At 37.7% G+C, this 22906-nt stretch overlaps 1 protein-coding gene across 1 annotated transcript in view; it reads left to right on the forward strand.

Moving 5' to 3' along the window:
• Positions 1–22906, forward strand: part of Gprk1 (G protein-coupled receptor kinase 1) — a 94482-nt gene that overhangs the window by 32967 nt on the left and 38609 nt on the right. Inside the window, exons 7-10 of the mRNA XM_041775609.2 lie at positions 9351–9402; positions 20171–20362; positions 20417–20572; positions 20631–20957. Coding sequence (XP_041631543.1) covers positions 9351–9402; positions 20171–20362; positions 20417–20572; positions 20631–20957 — 727 coding nt within the window. The remainder of the gene's footprint in view (positions 1–9350; positions 9403–20170; positions 20363–20416; positions 20573–20630; positions 20958–22906) is intronic.

Raw genomic sequence — 22906 nt, forward strand, 5'->3', positions numbered from 1 at the left:
AATAATGGATCGCCTAGAAGCGACCAACACGCCCCCCGCCATCAACTTGTGGATAAGAACCCAGTCGGACTTTTCGGGAGGACGCGAACAGGGGAGGATAAAATTATTGTGGAAATGGGAGGGCTTTTTTCGAACGAAATTCCCTTTGGGGATTTTTATTTTTAATGCGAGAGAGAGAGAGAGAGATAAAAAAAATAAAAAAGTTTTTTATTTTATAAATTTTTATACTCTCTGGGGAGGAAGAAATTCTTCAAAAGGTCAGAATTTCTTCCTCACCCAAGCAGCGACGGATTCTTCGTACATCCAATTTTTTATACTCTCTTGGGAGGGGAAATTCCGTAAACGATCAGATTTTTATACGCTCTGGGGAGGAAGAAATTCTTCAGAAGGCCAGAATTTCTTCCTCACCCGAGCAGCGACGGCGGATGCCAAAATACACGAATTACCCCGGCCACCTATGTATAAAAGCGAATTAGACTTTTACAGAAACGGGTAGTGAATTCCTCCGCCCGTTTTTATGAGAAAATAGTACTCCTTTCTTCGGGAAAGTCCGACTGTGAAATCTTCTGAGTGAGAGAAGCGCACAGAGGCACGTCGCAAGGTGGGGTTCTATCGTCCCTCCTATAGAATCTGGTGGTAGATGACCTAATAAAGAGATTCGAGATGAAAGCACCAAAGACAAGAGCTTAAACAGATGACATAAGCATAATTATCACGGGAGTCTGTCCATCGACCCTCAGCTCGATCATGGAAACAACGCTCAGGGAGATATGAGAGTGGGCGGAGAAGGTAGGGCTCAATATCAATGCGGATAAGATGGACCTCATTCTCTTCACCAAGAGATACAAAGTGGCGCAATGGATCCCCCTAACAATTAACAAAACCACAGTGATCCCAAAAACACAAGTCAAATACCTCGGCATTGTACTTGACAGCAAGCAGACGTGGTAGGCCAATGTGGTAGAGAGGGTAAAAAATGCCACCATAGCGCTAAATGCATCCAAAAAGATGCTCAGCAGCACATGGGGCCTTTCAGCCGCTCTAATGCATTGGGTATACATATCGGTGGTGCGTCCTTAATATATACACCGACGGCTCCAAGATGGAAGGAGGAGTTGGAGCGGGCATATACTGTTCAGACCCTGAAATGAGACTGTCGTATAAGCTACCAAGGTACTGCAGTATATTCCAGGCGGACGTATTTGCCATCAAGAAAGCGACAAAGCTTGCGCAGAGCATAAACCGTCCACATGAGGCGGTCAATTTGTTCGTAGACAGTCAAGCGGCGATAAGATCCATGCAATCATCAGCGGTCAGTTCCAAAAATGTACTAGCAAGCAGGGAGTCACTAGATAGCCTGAGCACGACTAAGTCAGTGAGGATCTACTGTGTTCCCAGCCACCAAGGCATAGACGGTAACGAGACCGCGAACAAACTTGCAAAGGAAGGCGTCGGTCTTGCGAGTGAAAGAGCAGAAAACGTTCCTGGATAAAATAATTTAATTGCGACTGGCTCCTTACCAACAATATACTTATAGATCCAAATCAATTTGGCTTCAAAAATAAGGAAAGTCGACTGTACGTTAACTCATCACGAAATCTCTGAACTCAAATCACATTTCACTAGTCTCTATATTTTGCAAGACCATTTGAAAAACAGGGGTGCACTCAATAATAGACCAACTTAGTAAATGAAAATGCGAACCCAAAATAATAAACTAGTATATTCAAAACTTCACGACCAACAGAAAAATAGCAATAGAGCTGGGGAAAATACTCCAGAGCCTCTCTATCACAAACAAAATGGCAGCACCTACACATTTGTAGAAAACGTAAGTGTACTTGCACGACCCCCTGCAACAACGCTGACATAACCATCATCGTTCGAATTACTTGGACTTTGGATAAACAACCAATATAATTGAACACACACAGTAAGACGCTCATCCCAGCACTCTCCAATACACACTCTCCAATATACACTCTCCAATACACACTCTCCAACAAAAGCATTAATTCTATCAAAAATCAATTAATTGTATATAATGAACAAATCCTGTTATTATTAAAATTACCATATATGCACGACCCTGTAAATAACTAACTCTAATTATAATTATAAAAAAACGATAAGCCTGGCAGCTATTACAAGAAGTTCATATGTTAGTTTTAACCCTAGTATTGAGAGAACGAAAATCGGCTGTCACAATTGTGACAGCAGCCAAACCTCATATAAAAAAAAAGGAAGAAGTATAACTTTTTCCCTCGTCGCTTTTGCTGGTACTAACATAACGAAAATGATACCTGCGAAAATTGAAAGATCAAGAGATTGCTATCACAATAATTAATTTCAATTTCAATTTCAGGCATTAAAGTTAAAGGAAAAAAATAATTCTAGTATATAAAAATTTTCTGCCCGCGAGGAAGTGGCTTTGATAAGTGCGGTCAAGGCGAAGCCCATAATATGGTATTTAACCGACAAAGGGCATTATAATGCCATATTAATAATAAAATTCGTTTGCAAACAGCTGTTCAGTAATACCTTTTTCATGGCGTTTCATGGGTTTTCCTAAATTTCCTTGGTCATACTGGTTGCTGAGCAAAATATATAGCGAATTGTGATAGCACAAGCGGATTGTCGTTCTCTCAGTACTAGGCATTAGTTTTTAAATAATTCCAAACCAAATAAAAATAAAAAAAATAAATAAGTATGTATAGAAGCATTAAAATGATTATTAAAGCTAAAGCCTAGTACTCTGACGAGAAAAAACCGCTGTATAAATTTAGACAGCGGCCAAACTCCATATAAAAAAAACGGTGTCGAAAAAAAAAGAAGAAGAACTTTTAGACACGTCGTTTTTTTCGGTACTCTGACGACGAAAATGAAGCCTGCGAAAATTGAATGGCGTTGCCAGATCAAGATAGTAAACAGCTGATATCGCGCTGTCTAAATAATTCATTTGATTTATTTAGACACCCCTAATGGAGGGAAAGTTGAAGGAAAAAGGTGGCATTGATAGGGGCTGTCAAGGGGAAGCCCATAATATGGAATTTAACCCACAAAGGACATTTTAATGCCATATTTATTAATATTTTTAATATTTTTTTTGAATATTTGTTTACAAACAGCTGTCCAGTGTGACCAAGGAAAATCCTTAAACGCCATAAAAAGTACATTTTCATGGAATTTCCTTAATTTTTTTGGTCACACTAGCTCGGTAGCGAAATAAACAGCGATTCCGCTGTCTAATTTAGACAGCGGGTTTTTCTCGTCAGAGTACTAGGCTTAAGGGTCGTTGGACCAAATATTAAACTTAAGTAAAAACATGAAACAGCTATGTATATGATGTAATCATAAGATTTACATAAAATTAAAATCAAAGTTCTCAAATTTAAAAAAATAGCCCTGTCTTAAAGTATATGTCGGAGAAGAAGTCAGAAGTAGGCATGAGAGATTTTAAGGTATGACCATGGGCAATAGGTACTAGTTCTGGTAGTTCAGTTTGCGAACTGAGACTGTATGTGGCTTCGTATGCGTTGCTAGGTCTGGTCTCTCTCGTTTTCCCTTCTTCTGGTTTTTGACATGGCGTGATGTAGACACGTGGGAATATAATAAGCAACAAAGGCAACGAAGACTCGCTGCATCCGCCAGAACAACAGAAGATAGGCCAACAAGAGACCAACATTGACGACTGGGAGTTGACGAGAATTCTTCGACATGTATTATATTAATTTCCTATGACAGATATATGATAAATCGTTCGATTTTTATAAAATTAAAACCGAAATTCTGAAAAACTGCTAAATGTCCTTATATTAGAATAGATGACAAAATGTGTACAAAACTGCGAGATTATAATTAGATATATGGGCATATCCGCCAAAAGGTAAACCACGGCCGAAAAAAAAAATCTTCGTAATCCTGGTTTCTTTTGGTGTATTGTCATAAAGAAATGTCCAAATTTTCATAATACAATGGATCCATATCATATCTCAGTTGTTTTCTGGAAGAAATTAGCCTGAAAAGTGAAAAAATGTATTATTTTCACTTTTTTCTACTTTTAAAGGCATGTTTATTTTAATTTATTTCGCAAGGAAAACGTATGTTATGTTGGGACTTTTTCTACCAAATCTCTTTATTACAATCTTATAAGAATAGAAAAATTCAAAAGAGAGCGAAATATTGTTCAATTAACTGTTAATTTTAAGTTTACTTCTTATCTATGTTAAAATCGTACGTTCGCGTACGTTTGTCATTGCTTTGCGATAAGTGCAAGCAGGTAGATAAAACCTCTTGTCTAAAGTCATTTCGGTAGTACTATTTGAAATATATAAAAACTTCTTGGTTACTACTAACCATTGATTTGATATTGATTTTCAAAGTAGCGTACGTTCGCGACCATGAGTATTTTTTTTTTTAACTTTTATATTTTTTTTTTTGTTAAACAAGCATATAAATATTGTTAGATGGCTAAAATAAAGGACAAAAGTAAAAATGTGTAAATTAAACACCGTTTAGACAGCCCATTATTTATTTAAATAAATATGAATATATTCATAAAAAAGTAGTATTTAAAAAAAAATTAAACAAATACAGCATGTTGCTTATTTTTTGTTTAGCACTACATTTTTATGAATAACTCATATTTCCTTAAATAAAAAATAGGTTTAACTAAATTTTATTTTTTTTTCCATGTTGGAAAAATCGTACGTTCGCGACCCGTACGTTCGCGACCAGTACTTAATTCAATTTAAAAAAAACCAATGGAGATATTTCTTTGGGAAAGGACTCAATAGAAAGCTACATGATTCTATTTTGAAAGTAAAGTTATTGCTTTAGAATATTCCGTCCCAATTCGCAGATTTCTTCATTTTACTAGATTAAGCCAAAGTCGACTTCCATTTTTCGTACGTTCGCGACCGCATGTTTTTTGGCAATATTATGAAAATGAAAACTCAACGAAGCCCATCATTTACACTAAGCAAAGAGCTAACAAAATACTATCGAATGGCAAAAAAAAAGTTTCGGAAAACATTTTTTTTATATTTTTTTTTTGCACTTAAAGCGTACGAACGTACGTTCGCGACCCGTGGACATGCCCATATATAATTTATAATTTTTGTTCTACAATTTGTACGATAGTTCCTATGGAGCTATAAGATTTAGTTGTGCGATACGGTCCGTACCGACTTAAATACTAGTGAGAAGGAAAAGACGGCATAGCGACATAAGTCCGACGACATATCTCCGCCTGGTACATTTTTCGGGCGGACTTATGTCGCTTTTTTCCGGCGGAGCTATGTCGTTTTTACAACGACATATCTCCGCCGAACTAGAAACGACATATCTCCGCGCGGAGTTATGTCGCTTTAAGGCGACATATCTCCGCCGAGCTACAAACGACATATATACTTAATGTAATGTAAAAACCTTATATTTCTAATATTAATAAAAAAAAAACTTAAAAAAGACAACGTTTTAGGGAATATATTATATTCATTGGGGTTGAATATTAATTTTGTAAGAACTGATAAATTTAAAAAAAATCGATATATGTATGGGCAAAGCCCTTTAAATTTAATCAATTGGACCTTTTCCTAATGTTACTACGTTGAAAAACAAACATTTTAGAGAAGTTTAAGTTTTTTTTTCTGTGGAATGCCCCATATACATTTTTTAAATCTCTTTTTGAGCTAAATGATGTATATTTTTCGTCTCGGAGTTATGTCGCTTTAAAGCGACATATCTCCGCGCGGAGATATGTCGTTTGTAGCTCGGCGGAGCTATGTCGCGCGGACTTATGTCGCTATGCCGAAAGAGACTATTAACAAAGTGTTATTTAGATAGCTTAAAGACTTAGGGACTAGCTTGCATAGAAACGAACATGCGGACAGACGGAAGTAACTAGATGGAATTCTTTCACTTTTTAAAACTCTAAAAAAAACTAATGGTGCGTGTACCAGAGAAAATATTGAACTTAAGTACACTTAATCTTTATATTTTAATATTTAAAATGAAACACCAATGAGGGACCTAAGGTTCGTCCGTTGTATTGTTTATTCTGAACATCCGTTGCCCCATATATTTTTGTTATGATCTTTCATTTTTTTTAGAATTTTGTGTTATTTGTTTCTTTTATGATATAGTACATATGTACGAATTTTTAACACCTGGTTGTCAGAAGTGACGGGATATGTATAATTTATGATGTTATATTAGATATATTAATCGTGAGATATAGGTATTTTGTATGATTTTAAAATTGTTGAATTTTTATCATAATTATTACACAAGCTAACATTAAATTTGCAGAACCAAGAACCGAAATATAATTTCCCAAATGTCTTTGATGAGCTAAGCTCAAATGCGGCTTCAAGAAATACGCCGCCAATACGTCAGGTTTACGTAAAAAATAAGGTGTTAGGGTACCATTAAGAATAAAAAAAAATTTTTTTTAATGAATTGTATAGGGTAAGAATAATACTTTATAATAATGTAGCGATCGTTCTGAAATAAATAATCGTTATTAAGTTATAGTACCTCAGAACTACTCAAACTCTTAAAAAACTGACGCGAAGGAAATAGTCTAAGTTCGGATCGAGTTTAGAGCATTAAAAACCTTCAAAAAAGTATATTCTTGTTCTTGGTTATAAAAAGGTTTTAATTATGTATAAAAATTGTATATACATTCTATTAGTTTTTCTTTTCATTTGACCAAAACAAATCGATTTGATTGATCCAAGTAAACTGCAAAGCTACACAATCTCCGTCATGCTGAAATCAGATTTTTTAATCGTTTTCATTTTTATAATTTTCTTAATACCGAAAGACTCTATCTGCCTTAAGGGGGGTTGGCCAATATGACGGTTTTAAAAAATCGAAAATTTGTTGTTTGCATAAATCGCTTCTTTAACTTGTGTACTATAAGTGCTTAACAGGATTGTTCGATATTTGATGTCGTTACAAAGTTATATCACTGAAAAAAGATGCTCTTAAGAGCAGCTTACTCCTGTAATGCTTATTTCTGTTGCGTTTTTTTCGAAACTACTTGGTCAAAACGATTTCTCAAAAAAAAACTTAACTGATTGTCCTGACATTTCCAGAATTTGTTCAGAATACATGCGGACATTGCATGAACTAGGACCTTTTTACTGCAAAATGGAATTTAAAAACATTTACTTTAAAAAAATCAATGCAGCGCCAAAATTGTATTTATCAATATTTTCAAAATATTCTAGTTCAAGCTATGTCCACATTCATCCAGATCACAATGCACAGTGGTTGCGCCCATAGGCCAAAAATAAAAAAATTTATTACAACAAAAATGTACGAAAAGTAAACAGATCGTATCTTAAATATCCTAACTTCTTTGTGGCATACCAGATTTTTTTTTAAATCTAACAGGACTTTCTAAAAATTAAATTAAAGATGTGAAGATGTATTCATTTGCAAAGCGTAGCTACGCGCATCGCGAGTATTTCACAACCATACCAAACTTTGAAGTGGTCCGATTATTAATTACGTGTCCAAATTAATATTTTTTGTAATGGATTTTGAAGTTCAAGGTATTTTCTATAAAATGAGATATAATTTAATATATTAAAAATAATTATTGTTTTCATTATATTCATGTGAAATAATCATGTTTCTGGCCTATATTTTAAACGTATTTTTTATGTTTAGCTAAAGTTATAGTTGTGACCCCACAATAATCTACAGTTCATATGTATGCCAATGTGTTTGTCGCGCTTTTAAGATGACAAATGGTAAAAAAAATTTTGCCGAAATTTGCCTATGTGCCTATAATCTTAAAAATACTAACACAGGTTAGGGTAAGGTTTTTAATTTTTTTTGGTATTTTTTTTTTTTTTTTTGTTAAATAAACGTTTAATATCCTTAAAATATTGTGTAAAAGTTTTACATCGATTATGACAACATTGACGAAGTTATGAGTAGTTGAACGGAAGTCGTTTGGTGTTCGATGTATGAAAATCACAAAGTTTAAAGCGTTCTCCTGAAAAATGCCATTTTGAAAATCGGTGTACTCTATAACTCAAAAACTACTTAACCAATCGGTTTGAAATTTTGAACATAACTTTGAAATTTAATTATACAGGTACTCACGTAAAGCTTTTTTAAATTTTTAATGTTAATATATATATTTTTTTAAATTAACTTAATTTTTTAGTCGAAAATCGGGGTTTTGACTTCCAATTTTGATTAAAAAATCGGGAAAAATTTTTTAAAATAAAAACGTCTCTTAAGTACCTTGGGGCACTAATTCTTTAAGGAATGCAATACATTTTTTTGATATCGGACGTTTTTGTGGACAGTTAGGATGTACACCGAAAACCAACATTTATTTGTGGGGACTCAGGAGATTAGCAATATAGCGTAAGCCTGTAAATATTTTTTAATATAAAAATTTAAAAAAAATGGCTCAAATGTTTTGTTAATTTATGGTATTTAAATCATTAAGCTAACTTTAGCCGTTTCGCCAAAACATTTTTTTGAACAGTGGCCAGTTTTGCACCGAATTAGCCTTACCCCCCTTAAGCTGTGTGCATTTGTTGCTAAACAAACAAAATACACAATATATAAGTTAATACTTTTTTTTTTACTTTTGGACACTTATATTTCACCAACATTCTCATTAAGAGATAAAAAATTAATTTTAGCTCTTGGAAAAAAATAATTTTATAAAAATTTTGTATGGGAGCTATAAGATATAGACATCCGATTTTAACCAAATTTGGTAAGAATGCATAAACCTGTTTCAAACATATTATCTGTGAAATTGGTTAAGATATTTTGAAAAACAAAAAAGTTTTTCATACTAAATGTTGATTTTTAACAGATTGTTCCTATGGCAGCTATATGATATGGTCGTGCTACATGGCCAATTTTTTGGACATATACTTAAAACATTTTTCTTGATTTTTGGTATTAATTTCGTAACGATACATCAACTAGAACTATTTTTGGCCGCGTCTCCATACAAGCCCAACCACTGTGCAATGGCATTTAAGTTATTGAAATCGGCCCACCCAATTCGCCAGAATCTTGTTGACAATGACAGTACCTTTTCTTCCGTATAGTTCTTTGGCTTCCTATATCTCGGAAATTTTGCAATATTTCAACTTACAAAAAATTTTTTAAAATACTTAATACTTTACTTATTAAATGTTAAAGAAATTAAATTGCTGAGTCTTAAGCGCACTTCAGGAATTTTTCTTTTTTAAATCGGTCCAAAAAACTTCCGTCACATGGGTCAACCTTTATTTCGAGAAGTATAAACTATAATTATTATGTTATACAACTAATGATACATATATATATATTTTTTTCAGCGATAAATTTACTAGATTTTGTCAGTGGAAAAATTTGGAACTAAATATACAAGTAAGTAGTACAGATATTCTGGAAATTATAAAATGTTGATGACCATAGTTAAATGGAAAATTATTCTTTAGTCAAAAGGTTTATAGAACGAGTAATCCATTGCAGTTATATGATATTGTGGTCCATTTTTTATTTAATTAAAACCGAAATTCTGAAGCTATAAAAAAAGCTCATTTTTCAAAGTAGATAAAAATACGTTGAAAAACAACGAAGTTATAATTTAGTAATCCGATATTAAAATACTAGTAAGCCCAGCGAACTCTGTTACGCAACCTTCGGCAAATTATCCGTTTAATTGAAGTGCTCTTTGGTAAACCACATTTTTTGTGATGTGTTGTGGTTAATGGAAATATCTAGGGACCAAATAGCACCTGGGACGTTAAAATCACCAAGAACTACTACTAAGTGGTCCCTATCCGAAAGTCTTTTAGAGACCAACTGAACAGCGGAAAGATGGTTTCAATAAATAGGAAGTTCCGACAATGGAGGAATGTATGAACATGTCTGATAGGCCGATCTAGCCGGTATACTGTGAACAGAGCTTGAAAACTTCGGAGCTCAGAATCTGCGTCTCTAACCAGGTTTCTGTAAACACAACACTTGGGAAGCAAATGTGACACTATTAGAGTACAATTTAGGAAGCTTACTGCGTAAGCCTCTAGCATTCTGATAGGAGATGCCAAGGAAGTTTGTTAGTTTTTTGGAACGGAATTGGAAGACGTAGAAGGCGCATTGCTCAAATCGGGCCTAGGAAGAGTAATTCCAACTGTCCTTTTTTTCTCTTTCTTTGCTTCGAATTCCTTGACAATCACATGCTTTGTTCAGATTTGGACAGAGCATAGTTTCTCAAAGAATTCCTCAGGAACATTTACTTTGAAAGATGAAATTGTCTCGTTGGTGGTATTGCCATAATGGGTTTTTTTCAAGGCCTTACCAATTTCGGCCGGTAGTCCGGGCCTGACACCCTGGTAGGGAACTGAGGCTCTGAGAGGACAACTGTTGGGTCCCTCCAGTGGACAAGACAGATTTGGGCAATACCGGGAGCACGGTGTTTCCCGAGACACATTCGGATACGGAATCTTTTCTAGCACTCGATCTCCGGATTCTTAAAAATTTGACCTGAGGTCGAGGGATGCTGCAAAACTAGGAAAGAGCAAAATAATACAGTATAATATAAATATATAACTAAATAAACAAATAAATAAAATATAAACGCATGCAAAATTAGACTACGGTGCTACACTACGAGCCAATTCTACTAGTATTTAAGTTTTTACTAAAGAAGGGTTATCACTACGAATAATAATATCATAGAGGCGGTTGTAATCCGTACATAAAACCCTAAAGGGTTCATGTACTTCAAACTACTACTAAAGGGATAAGGGTTCTAGATGTTAGTCGAGGAACGTGAAAATTGAGCTGACCCAAGAGATAGGCGCTTTCAACCTCACCGTTTATTAAGTTGTTAAGAAATACGACACCAAGCATCGTTCTACGGTTAGCTAGCGAGGGTAAGTTAATTAATAGAAGTCTACTAGAATAGGATGGTAGTCTCTCTTCAGCATCCCAGGGTAGGCCACGGAGGGCGAAAAGTAAGAAATTCTTTTGTACATATTCAATACGGTTAATATGGACTCCGAATTGAGGACTTCAGACGCATGAACCATACTCCAATATAGGGCGAACTAACGAAGTAAAAGGGGTCTTCGTTATATACGGGGAATCAAATTCCTTCGACGACCTCTTAATAAAACCGAGCATGCCTCTGGCTTTATTAACCATGCACAAAATATGTTCAGAGAACGAAAGTTTAGGGTCTAAGCGAACGCCTAAATCATCAACAAGAAATATTCTTTCAAGAGCGCAATCATTTAGCATATAAGTGGCAAACTGGGGAGTGACACGTGAAAATGTCATCAGCTTGCATTTAGAGCTATTGAGATGTAATAAATTAGCACGACACCATGCTTGAAAGTTATTAAGATCCGATTGCAGGTCTGACTGGCAATAGCTGTCCTTATACTGCAAGCATAGCTTAACGTCATCAGCGTACATAAGTACTCTAGAATTCGATGGACCAGCGGGAGGTCATTGATAAACAATGTAAATAGCAGCGGGCCGAGGTGGCTACCCTGTGGGATGCCAGAAGTGACTCTGAGGAATTTGGATAGAGCATTTTTAAGCAGAATCTTTTGAGTTCTGTCACTCAAATAGCTCAAAATCCATTTAAGAAGATCGACAGGAAACCCGATTAAGTCAAGCTTCCTTACAAGAAGAGAGTGATTAACCGATTCCTTTATAGTTGCTGGCGTCCGATTTGCTATGATAAATGATTCCTTCCCTTCAGAAGGGGATTGCACAGAGCTCCAGCACAATACCTGAGCACGCAGCCTGGTATTCCATTGGGACCCGGTGAATAAACTGGTTTTACACGATGAAGATCCGAACTAAGGGAGCTTTCGTTTAAAATAGGACTGAAGATTTGGTTCGATTGGGCAAATCAAAAGAGTAAGTCTGATCTAAGCTATTTGAGTATGAATAAGTAGTTTTGAAAAACTCAGCATAGAAATCGGCGATGGCCTGATCAGAGTTTGCTGTAGTGTTATTAAAAGAAAGCAAGGAAGGATGTAGATTAGGATGTAGATTAGGGTCCTGCGTGAACTGAACCCTACAACGAGTTAAATTACTATTATAACACTGCGCGTTAAGGACGGTGAAATTCGACCGAGCACTAAGATATCTTGAATGAACAGTAAGAGATCCGGTGCGTTTATAGCGATTATAAAGCCTAAACTTAACTTTTTTTAGGCGTGTCAGCTCTTTAGTGAACCAAGGTGGTTTACTAGACACCGACGGATTGGCTAACGGAAAACACGATGCAAAGAACGCATTCATGGCACTGTAAAAAATATCCACGGCGGACGCCATGTCAGTACACCTGTAAAGTTCAGACCAATTACATTCAGAAATTAAGATATCTAGCCTTTGAAAGTTTGCTTTACGAAAGCAGCGAACTTTAGTGGCTGAGCGACTCAAATCAGGTTTGGTCTTTACGACAATTCCCAAATCGATGGTCACTTCGAAAGTAGGATGGTAAGGGTCTTCGGAAAGCGTCAATGGATCGACTCTTGTTAAGTTTACACCTACAGGATCAGAGACGAAACACAGATCTAGTAGGCGATTTAAAGAATTTACTATATGGTTAACTTGGGACAACGAAATGTCAAGCAAGCCATCTATGAGGTCATGCTGTGCCGCAGTTTGGAGGACATTAGACGTACCATCTGATGACCAACGAGCTCCAGGTATATTTAAGTTTCCTAGAGTTATTAGTTGGTCTCTATCTGAAAGCATGTTGGAAACAGCCTGCATTGCCGAAAGGTGTTTCCAATAAATAGGCTCTTCAGCAGATGGAGGAACGTAAGAACAGGTTATATAGATAAAACTACCTGGAAATGATAGTTTTACACAGATAAATTCAATACCTGTGAGATCGTCAATATGAACCAGTTCGGAAATAAGGGTGGAGTCAATGGCAATTAAAACTCCACCTCCTCGCTGGGAAAGACGGTCTAATCTATAAGTTGTGTACTTACCTGGGAAAATTTCGGAGCTGAGAATCTCCGGCTTTAACCAGGTTTCGGTAAACACAATCACCTGGGATGCAAACGAAAAACTATCAGATTACAATTTAGAGGGCTTGCTTCGTAAGAAAGTAGGAGGGAGGTATTTAGTTTTTTGGCACTGCCGTGACGCCCGCGGTCGCTGAGGTTTGTGCCGGCCTTGAAGGTCGTTTTTTCTTTATTTCTACCTGTTACTCCTTGACTATAGCGTGCTCGGGCCAGAAGTCACCAGAACAAATTGTGTCAAAAAGATCGAGGGAGATACTTACCTTGAAAGATGAGATGTCTCTGGGGTATGAGAAATTGAATTTTTCCACTTTCACATTTTTGGCTTGTATTTTTCTCAGTATATGAGCTAGTACATCGTAACGCTGCATTACCAACTTCAGCTAGTGTTTCAGCCCTTTTTTGCCTTTTGGGATAGCTGAGATTTTTTTTGAAGTCTGCGGTGTCAGAGATAGAAACACCGCAGCGGACTCAACTGATAACACTGGCGGAGGTGCTGCCATTACTGCCCCGGCACCTTCGAATGCCGAATCTTTAGCCGTTCCCGATCTCAACACCATTGGAGTTGGTGTCAGTGTTGGGGGCTGTGCCGAGGGAGTGTGCCAAATCTTTGGTTGCTGGGGTTCGCCCAGTTGCAGCCGACCAGCAGCCGATTTGTTGCGCTTTGGCGACTCGCTTAACAGCTTCATGCCGCTAAATTGAGCTAAATTGCCTCACATCTCCAGGGCGTTTTCAAGCCGAACCCTGCTGCAAATCCATTTGAACTACCGCAAATCCAAACTGAAACGGAATCTACTCCAGCATCATTTCGTCCGAACGAGATCACGAAGGTCATCAGGGAAGCCGAAAAAGGCTCCCGGCGATGACTTAATAACTCAAAAAATGATAACTGAACTTACGAATTGTGCTATTAAGGTCATCTGTAAAATCTTCAATGGGATCATAAGTCTCGGCCATTACCCAACTAAATGGAAGAAATCTATAATTATAATGATACCGAAGCCCGGAAAATGGTTGATGGTTAAAATGTGATTTTTGGTCAAATAGTCGGTCACAAGCGTCGATCGATGAGACAAACGAAATTTAATTGTCCCAATGAGTGGTCAATGGGACCATGAATTAAATCAATGATCTATGCCAGAACCGGAGAGCCTAGGTATCTCATTCTTGACCTCGTTAGGGCCGGACATTTACAAATGAGATAATGTCGGTAATACCCAGATTGACTGTATGTGCAGCAAACAGGCAGTGACCTCTTAGAATACTCTCCTTCCTTCCGCGGAAGATGCAGCACGTAGTGAGTAAGTTTCTCGTTGCGCTCTTTGCACATGATTTTTGATATTCTGCAGGTTGCGGAACTACTCCGCCACCTGCTTTTTGGGCTTGCGTTAGCCCGTCTCTCTAGCTCGCTGGAGCGTTCTTAGGGAGACAGGGACGTTTTCTGCTCTTTCACTCTCCAGTCCGACGCCTTCCTTTCCAAGTTTGTTCGCGGTCTCGTTACTGTCTATACCTTGGTGGCCGGGAACACAGTAGATCCTTACTAACTTAGTCGTGCTCAAGTTATCTAGTGACTCCCTACTTGCCAGTACATTTTTGAAAATGACCACTGATGATTGCATGGATCTTATCGCCGCTTGACTGTCTACGAACAAATTGACCGTCTCATGTGGACGGTTTATGCTCTGCGCAAGCGCTGCCGCTTTCCTGATGGCAAATACATCCGCCTGGAATATACTGCAGTAGCTTGGTACCTTATACGCCAGCCTCATTTCAGCGTCTGAACAGTGTATGCCCGCCTTTAATCCTCCATCCATCTTGGACATATTGGTGTACATATTGAGGTATTGAGCAGAGTCCTGGTCTGACTTCCAGTCATTTGGTCCCATGAATACTGTTGTGTTTACATCCGGGCATGTTCTGGGTATCATGTAATCAGATGAACTGCTCATGTCTCATGAACTGTGCCCGAATCTTTGTAGCGACCAGTTTCCTTATGCAACCAGACGTTGTGCCGCCTTTCCTGCTGTCAGTTGCGCTTGGATATCTAGGGGATATATACCGATTATGGTTTCGAGTGTTTTGGTGGGGGTTGACCTCAGCGCCCCTGATATGCAGAGCAGTGCCTGCCGGTACGTTGTATCTCTTGGTGAAGAGAATAAGGTCCGTCTTATCCGCATTGATATTGAGTCTTACTTTCTCCGCTCACATATCTCCCTGAGCGTTGTTTCCATGATCGAGCTAAGGGTCGATGGACAGACTCCCGTGATAAATATGCTTATGTCATCCGCCCCAATCTGATTGTAGCCGCCGGCAACTTAGAAGATTTCTTATCCAGAAGTTGATATCGGGGGACGAGTTGGTTGCTTCTAGGCGATCCATTATTGCGTCCGTGCTAACATTGTTGAATGCCCCGGATATGTCTACAAACACTCTGACTGCATATTCCTTAATGTGTAGGGCTCTCTCAATGGTGGCTACTAACGAATGTAGTGCCTTCTCCACTGATTTCCCCTTTGTGGTTGGTCGACAGTAGTCTCCCTACATCGTTCCTGATGTATAAGTCCAGCAACTTTTCCAGCGTTTTTAGTAGAAATGAGGTGAGGCTTATCGGTCTGTAATCCACATGGCTGCTCTTTCCTGCTTTGGGTAGAGGACAATCCGAGATGTCCTCCATCGGATAGGGATATAGCCCGTACTTAAACAAGCTGTATATATTGCGTAGAGCCATGGGGTGATCACTTCACCTGGAGCATGGCTGGGAATATTCCATCTAGTCCTGGTGCTTTTATCCTCGCAAAGTAATCTATAGCCTAGTGGATCTACTAGAGGATATTAGATCTTTCGGGAGATACTCTTCTTTAGTTTCTAGGTCCTGGTGCTTATTCGCATAAGGTACCTCAGTGCATCTTGGGAAATGCGCATGCATTAGTGCTGTTATTGCCTCTTCGCTGCCCTCAGTCCACTGTCCATCGTCACGTTTGAGCTGACTTTGTATGGTTGGCTACTTCGTTAGAAGCTTCCGGAGTCTAGCAGTTTCTGGGGCAGTCTTTATATTGGAGCAGAAGTTTCTCTGCGCCTTGCGTGTTTCCTTCTTGTAGTCCCTTAGTAGGACTTTGTATTCCTCATTATTGATATAATCTTTCGCCTGCTTGGCGATTTTGAAGAATTCTTTGAGTTTGTTGCGTCGGAGTGAAAGGTCCTTATTCCACCAGGGTGTCCTGGTCCTCCTTCTCATGTCCGATATAGGACATGATGCGTGGTACGCATCTAGCAGTTCTTTGGAGAGGGTCTCTAGGGACTTTTCTATGTCTTCCGCTGATTCAACTATGCCCGAAGAGGTCGCGAGCCGTGTTGCGATAGTCTCTTTGAACTTTCCTCAGTTAGTATTCCGTGGGTTCCTGAAGACTGATTGTTTTGGAGAGTGTTCGAATGCGTATTAGAACCGTATGAACTTATGATCTGAGAAGGATGGTCTCTCAAGGGCTCTCCATTTTGATACCAAAATACCTTGTCCCCTTACAAGGTGGTGGGACCTGTAAAGGTGTGTTGGTTGAGAGTATAAAGTCTAAGAGTGACTCGTTTGTTTATGTCAGGGCTCCCCCATACGCAGTGGTGCGCGTTGGCGTGTGCACCCACGAGCAGTTGATGGTCCTTGGGCTGGCTTCTACCTAGCTCATGAGTTCTTCTGGTGGGGCCGTCCTGTCGTGTGCTATGTAGCAGAAAGCTACCAAAAGGCCGCTCCCTCGTATCCCCACGGTCAGGTCATAAGAGCTGTAATGGGACATAAGGTTAGTGCGTAGAGCCTTCCGTACAAGTACGGCAGTTCTATTCCTGCCTACCTTTGGTGGATGGAGCAAATTGTAATTTGCGGACTTCAGTAGGCGATGGCATTGCCTGATGCGATCCATGGCTCATGGACCAAAGCTATGTCGGCGAATCCTTGCTCCATGGCTATGAGGAGTTCCGCCGACGCGACCTTGCTCGTATGGAGGTTGAGCTGCAGCACCCTGAGCGTCATTGGTACTGGGTTCACCTCCATACCACGGTCAGGTTACCGTCCTCTCCTTCGTCGGACTCATCCAGCGTCATTTCCTGGGCGGCATCCACGATGGTTTCCAGACCTAGGTCCTTTTCCACCACACTTGCCTTCAGGGTGTGAGCATCCTTATCCCCGGGATGGCGCTTTTTGAGGCTCAGGTATACGCAACATATGCCCCACGCCATCTTCCTGTATCTGGGGTAAAGGATGTTTTCTGCCTCCTTGTTCATCGGGAGGACTGCACTTTGCCCTCCTCCTTGGGTATTGGAGTCGAAACTGGCCTCCAACTAGCAGACCGCTTGCGTCAGCCACTTTCTCGTCGGGTCATCCATGCACTTTAGGATTTTGGCCCCATTTAGCCACCCAGCGCCATCGAAGGTGGGCATGGGAGCTTCGGGATCATCCTCCATCCGTGAGTACAATGACTCAACGAGCCGCGCATGCACCATCTTCCACTGCGCCTCGGTCATCTTGCCGGCTTTATCGCTTCTGTCAATGAGGGCCACGATCAAGTGTCGTTTGGTCACCTCACTGACTTTTGCGGTCTTCTTGGTCTTTTTCGCCATTAGGGGAGAGCCTGCCTCCTTAGGCCCTTGTTGCCCGCTTGCTCCCCAGTGCATCCTTACAGGTGCTCTCGGCTGAGCGTTGCCTTTTGTTGGCAAGCGTCTCCTCCACCTTGTTGGCGAATCCGCCAGTCGATCTCATGTGGGGGAGTTTGGCGAAGTGATTTTCTCCTCAGCCCAGGTAAGCTTTACCTTCTCCTCTGGGGATAGGGCGGCTTTTTCCTGAAACCGATCCTGGATGCGGAGGGCAGCCTTGTACAGCGCCTTGGCCTTCATACCCTCGCTTGACCACTTTCGCCCGTCCCTGCGCTGGGAACTGGTGCCTGGTTTCGGTAAGTGGAGAAGCTACACGCTCTCAAGGTCCGAGTCTGGATCGACTATGACACGTGAGCGGCTCAACTTCCCCTGCGTAGTTTTTTCGGCAGTAGCGTTGCAACTGACATGACCTGCTCCCGTCACATCAGAGGTGTAACCGCTGGCTACACGCAGAGAGGATTTCTCCCCCCCGTGCCCGCCGGTGGTAGCGGTCACGCCTTCCACCGACGTTTGGGCAGACATCCCAGCCCTGGTTTTTTTTCTTTAAACCCTCCAGAATGGTTTCTTTTTCAGAGGTACCACCCACTTGCGTTTTATGCCTTCCGCCAGGCACCTCCACCCATGGCTAACGGCTCACTTCCTTAGGCTTTTTAGGGCAGAAGGAGTTGACACTGTATTATCGCGGACGGGGCAAGCAGCAATGCATTACCCGTGTCCGGGCTAATATAGTGCCCATTGCCCAGCCGGCACCCTCGGGGAGGGTTCAGATGGAGGATTTTTGCCAGGTCAATAAGTACATTAAATTATTAGAAAAAATAAATCAAAATATGTAAAAGTTGAATATTTATACATAGCATATAATAATTTGGTTTTGATATTTATATTATAAATTTAAATGCTGAAAACACACCCAAACAGAGTTTCATTACATTTTCCCAATACTTATTATGTTTACAGTTTGACAGTTACAGTTTTACATTCTCAGCTTTACATTTTCTCTACATCTACCGATCGCTTCTATGGCAGCTTTATGATATAGTCGGTCGATTTTCATAAAATTTTTACTAAAATTAGATGAAAAATCGTTGAAAAACAACGAAGTTTTAATTTTTTTCCATTAATTTCCCGATTGTTCCCATGGCAGCTATAAGATATAGTCGTCCGATTTTCATTAAATTAAAACCGAAATTCTTAAATATTAAAAAATGGGCATATCTCAAAATTTATAAAAATATGTTGGAAAACAGCTAAGTTAATGTGAGAATAAATTATTATTTCAAATTTTGAACTTTTATAATTATGAAAAAAGACATACAATATTTTTATAACATTTTTTGTATTTTAACAAATATACTTATTTTAAAATTGGCGTCGTCGATTCGACGAAGCATAACCTTAACGTAGGAAAAATAGGCATAGCCGTCTAGGGTTAAAATTTGTCGATCATTTGTATGGCAGCTATATGATATAGTCGTCCGATCCGGCCCGTACCGTCATATATAGCAGTGAGAGTATATAGAAGACTATATGCAAAGTTTCATTCAGATAGCTTTAAAACTGAGGGACTAGGGTCGTAAACGTCTCCTTCACTGCGTTGCAAACTTCTGACTGAAATTATAATATCCTGCAAGGGTATACAAATTATAACTTGCCTATTTTTCAACATATTTTTTTATACTTTTTTAGATATGGCCATTTTTTCTTTTTCTTGAATTTCGTTTTTAATTTTTCGAAAATCAGACTATTATATAGCTGCCATAGGAACGATCGGGAAATTAACAGAAAAAAATCTACAATGTTTTTCAAGGTATTTTTATCTATTCTGAGATATGAGCTTGTTTTATAATTTCAAAATTTCGGTTTTAGTTTTATAAAAATCAGACGACTATATATAATAGCTGCCATAGAAACGAACGGTAGATGTACAGAAAGATGTAAAACTGGGAATGTGAAACTGTAACTGTCAAACTGTAAATATAATAAGTATAGATAAAATGTTATGAAACATTGTTTTGTGCTTTTTTCAGCATTTAAATTTATAATGTATATTATATTAGATATTTCAAATATAAAATATAGTTATTATTTATAGAATTCAACTTTCTTTTTTTTTTTAATTTTATCAAGACCAAATTATTATATGCTGTGTAAAAATATATAACTTTACTTATTACCTTTTATTTTTTTCTATTGAGCAGAATGGATCGATTCTTAATGATCCAATTGCAAACTGCAAGGGTGTACAAACTTCGGCGTGCCGAAACATATATAAAATTATATTTTCTAGCTATACTTTTTAGTGGGAAAGTCGTTCTAATTGCAAACTGTATCCAAACTTATGATTATCACAGTATCCTTTATTGTTATTTTATATGAAATTCTAGACACGATACTATATCATAAGCAATATTACAACTAATTATTTGGAGCTATATAATCTTTACATCTTCAAAAATCTTTTTAGTTTTATATGTGCTAACACACTATTCATTGTATTTCAGCTAACTATGAACGATTTCAGCGTACATAGGATAATTGGTCGCGGGGGCTTCGGAGAAGTGTACGGATGCCGAAAAGCAGATACCGGTAAAATGTATGCTATGAAATGCTTAGACAAAAAGAGGATTAAAATGAAGCAAGGTGAAATGCTGGCATTAAACGAAAGAAATATGCTGCAAGCTGTCAGTACTGGAGTAAGAAATAGAACAAATTTGTATTATATATAAATAATCATATTATTTATTTAGATTGATTGCCCTTTCATAGTTTGTATGACATATGCTTTTCATACACCGGATAAACTTTGTTTTATATTAGACTTAATGAATGGTGGTGACTTACACTATCATTTGTCTCAACATGGTATTTTTAGTGAGGACGAAATGAAATTTTATGCAGCAGAGGTAAGATAAATTTCAAACTATTGGTCCTTCATTCTAAATTTTTTTTTTTTTCTATTAGGTCATTTTGGGTTTGGAACATATGCATAAACGTTGCATTGTATACCGTGACTTAAAACCGGCCAACATATTGCTCGATGAAAACGGACACATTCGAATTTCGGATTTAGGATTGGCTTGCGATTTTTCAAAAAAAAAACCGCATGCTTCAGTAGGAACTCATGGATACATGGCACCGGAAGTGCTATCAAAAGGAACATCATATGATTCTTGCGCTGATTGGTTCAGCTTCGGCTGCATGTTATATAAATTGCTTAAAGGGCATTCTCCATTTCGACAACATAAAACAAAGGATAAACATGAAATTGACAAAATGACATTAACTATGGTATGTTTCAGACTCATTTTGATTTATATATCATACTATTAAAAATCATATACTAAAATTTAACATATTATGACTAAATATTATGACTAACTGCATCATGCTCACAATCGATCATTTCAATGAAATGAAAAAATTACTATACTACAATAAACCCCACAAGCCAAAGGTTAGGCTAGGTTGGGTAAGTCCGAACGGCCCTCACGGGGCCACACATAGGCCCCGATGGGTCTTAGTTTTCCGGGAAATTTCTGTATGGACCTAGAGACTATTTGAGCGGTTTTCAAGGTCCTTGAGGATCAAGGTGTTTTTCGCCAAGGCAAGTAGTTCGCCTAGCTTCCTCCTAGAGGCATCTTCTAGCGATGTCGAAACCAGAGAGCCTTAGTATCTTAGGCCTCGTTAGGGACGGACAAATAAGATGTTCCATGATTTCGGTTGCATCGGATGATTCATCACATTTCCTGCATTTGGCGTTGTCGGTGATGCACAGTTTGACTTCATGAGCTGCAGACAGGCAGTAACCTGTGAGAATTCCCACTAGCATTCTGCAATCCTTCCGTAGAAGACGCAGCACGTAGTGACTGAAATAAATTATTAAGAAAAGAAAACGTTTATTTAAAATTTTTTTTTAATGACAAAAATAAAAATAAACAATTTAAATTTAATAAAAAGAATTTTACTGTTTTTTGTTCGCTAAGTTTATTAGACTCTGAGTTGGATTCAAAACTCGATTTCATTTTAAATTGTTGTAATAATAATAGATAAGTAGATAATAAGTTGTGCAGCAAATTTTACAAAAACCAATTAATTTGGGATGTCGAAAATATATCAACATATCAATATATCGATATTTTTTTCCGAAAAAATAATTATTTTTATCGTGATATTTTTTTTTAATAATTATCATTTATCATCGATATTTTTTTGAGAGTTTTTTGAGATTTTAAGCGGTCACACTTTTTATCGGGACAAGGAAAGAAAACATGTTTTTGTTATCTTTCATATAAGATACTGTTAAAGCCTTAGTTCGGCGGAAAAAATGAAACCGAAACTAAAACAAGAAAAGAAGCTAACTTCGGCACGCCGAAGTTTGTATACCCTTGCAGATATTAGTTCATTACATTTTACCTATACTTACTATGTTTGACAGTTACAGTTTTGCATTCCCAGCTTTACATTTTCTCTACGTCTACCGATCGTTTCTATGGCAGATATATGATATAGTTGTCCGATTTTCATAAAATTTATACAAAAAATGCGGAAATAATAAAATAAGCTTATATCTTAGAGTAAAAGAAAATACGTTGAAAAACAACGAAGTTATAATTTATTTTCTATTAATTTCCCGATAGTTCCTATGGCAGCTATAAGGTATAGTTGTCCGATTTTCATAAAGCTTAAACCAAAATTTTGAAATATTATAAAATGGCCATATCTCAAAAATGATGCAAAAGTGTTGAAAAACAGCCAAGTTATAATTTTTTTTAAAATAATTTTTATTATATAAGATAAATTTTTGTTCTGATTTGATTTTAATATAAATAAAAGCATAAGAAAGTAAAAATAAATATTGTTTTCTTTCATTTATTAATAAATATAATAAAGAATCTAAAAATATAATTTAAGATCCTATGTGGGTTAATGTTTAGTGGTTATTGCTTATGCAGCTTGAAATTAAAAAAAAAAATAATAATAAAACAAAAATATCAAAAATATTGGACATATCGATTTTTTTTTCTGATATATTAAATATCATTTTGATATTTTGTTTCAATAAAAAATATCATCGATACGATATTTTTAAATATTTCGACAACCCTAATAGGAATGCTATCCACATTGTAATTTGCACAAGGACTCTAAAAGGTTCTGCAGTTCAAAGGATGTTGTACTGTGCATTTTGTTGACACTTGTGACGAGCCGGATCAAATATTGCTACATATAGCAATATA

The sequence above is a fragment of the Drosophila kikkawai genome, chromosome 2L (assembly GCF_030179895.1).
Source record: "Drosophila kikkawai strain 14028-0561.14 chromosome 2L, DkikHiC1v2, whole genome shotgun sequence".
Taxonomy (NCBI): Eukaryota; Metazoa; Arthropoda; class Insecta; order Diptera; family Drosophilidae; genus Drosophila; species Drosophila kikkawai.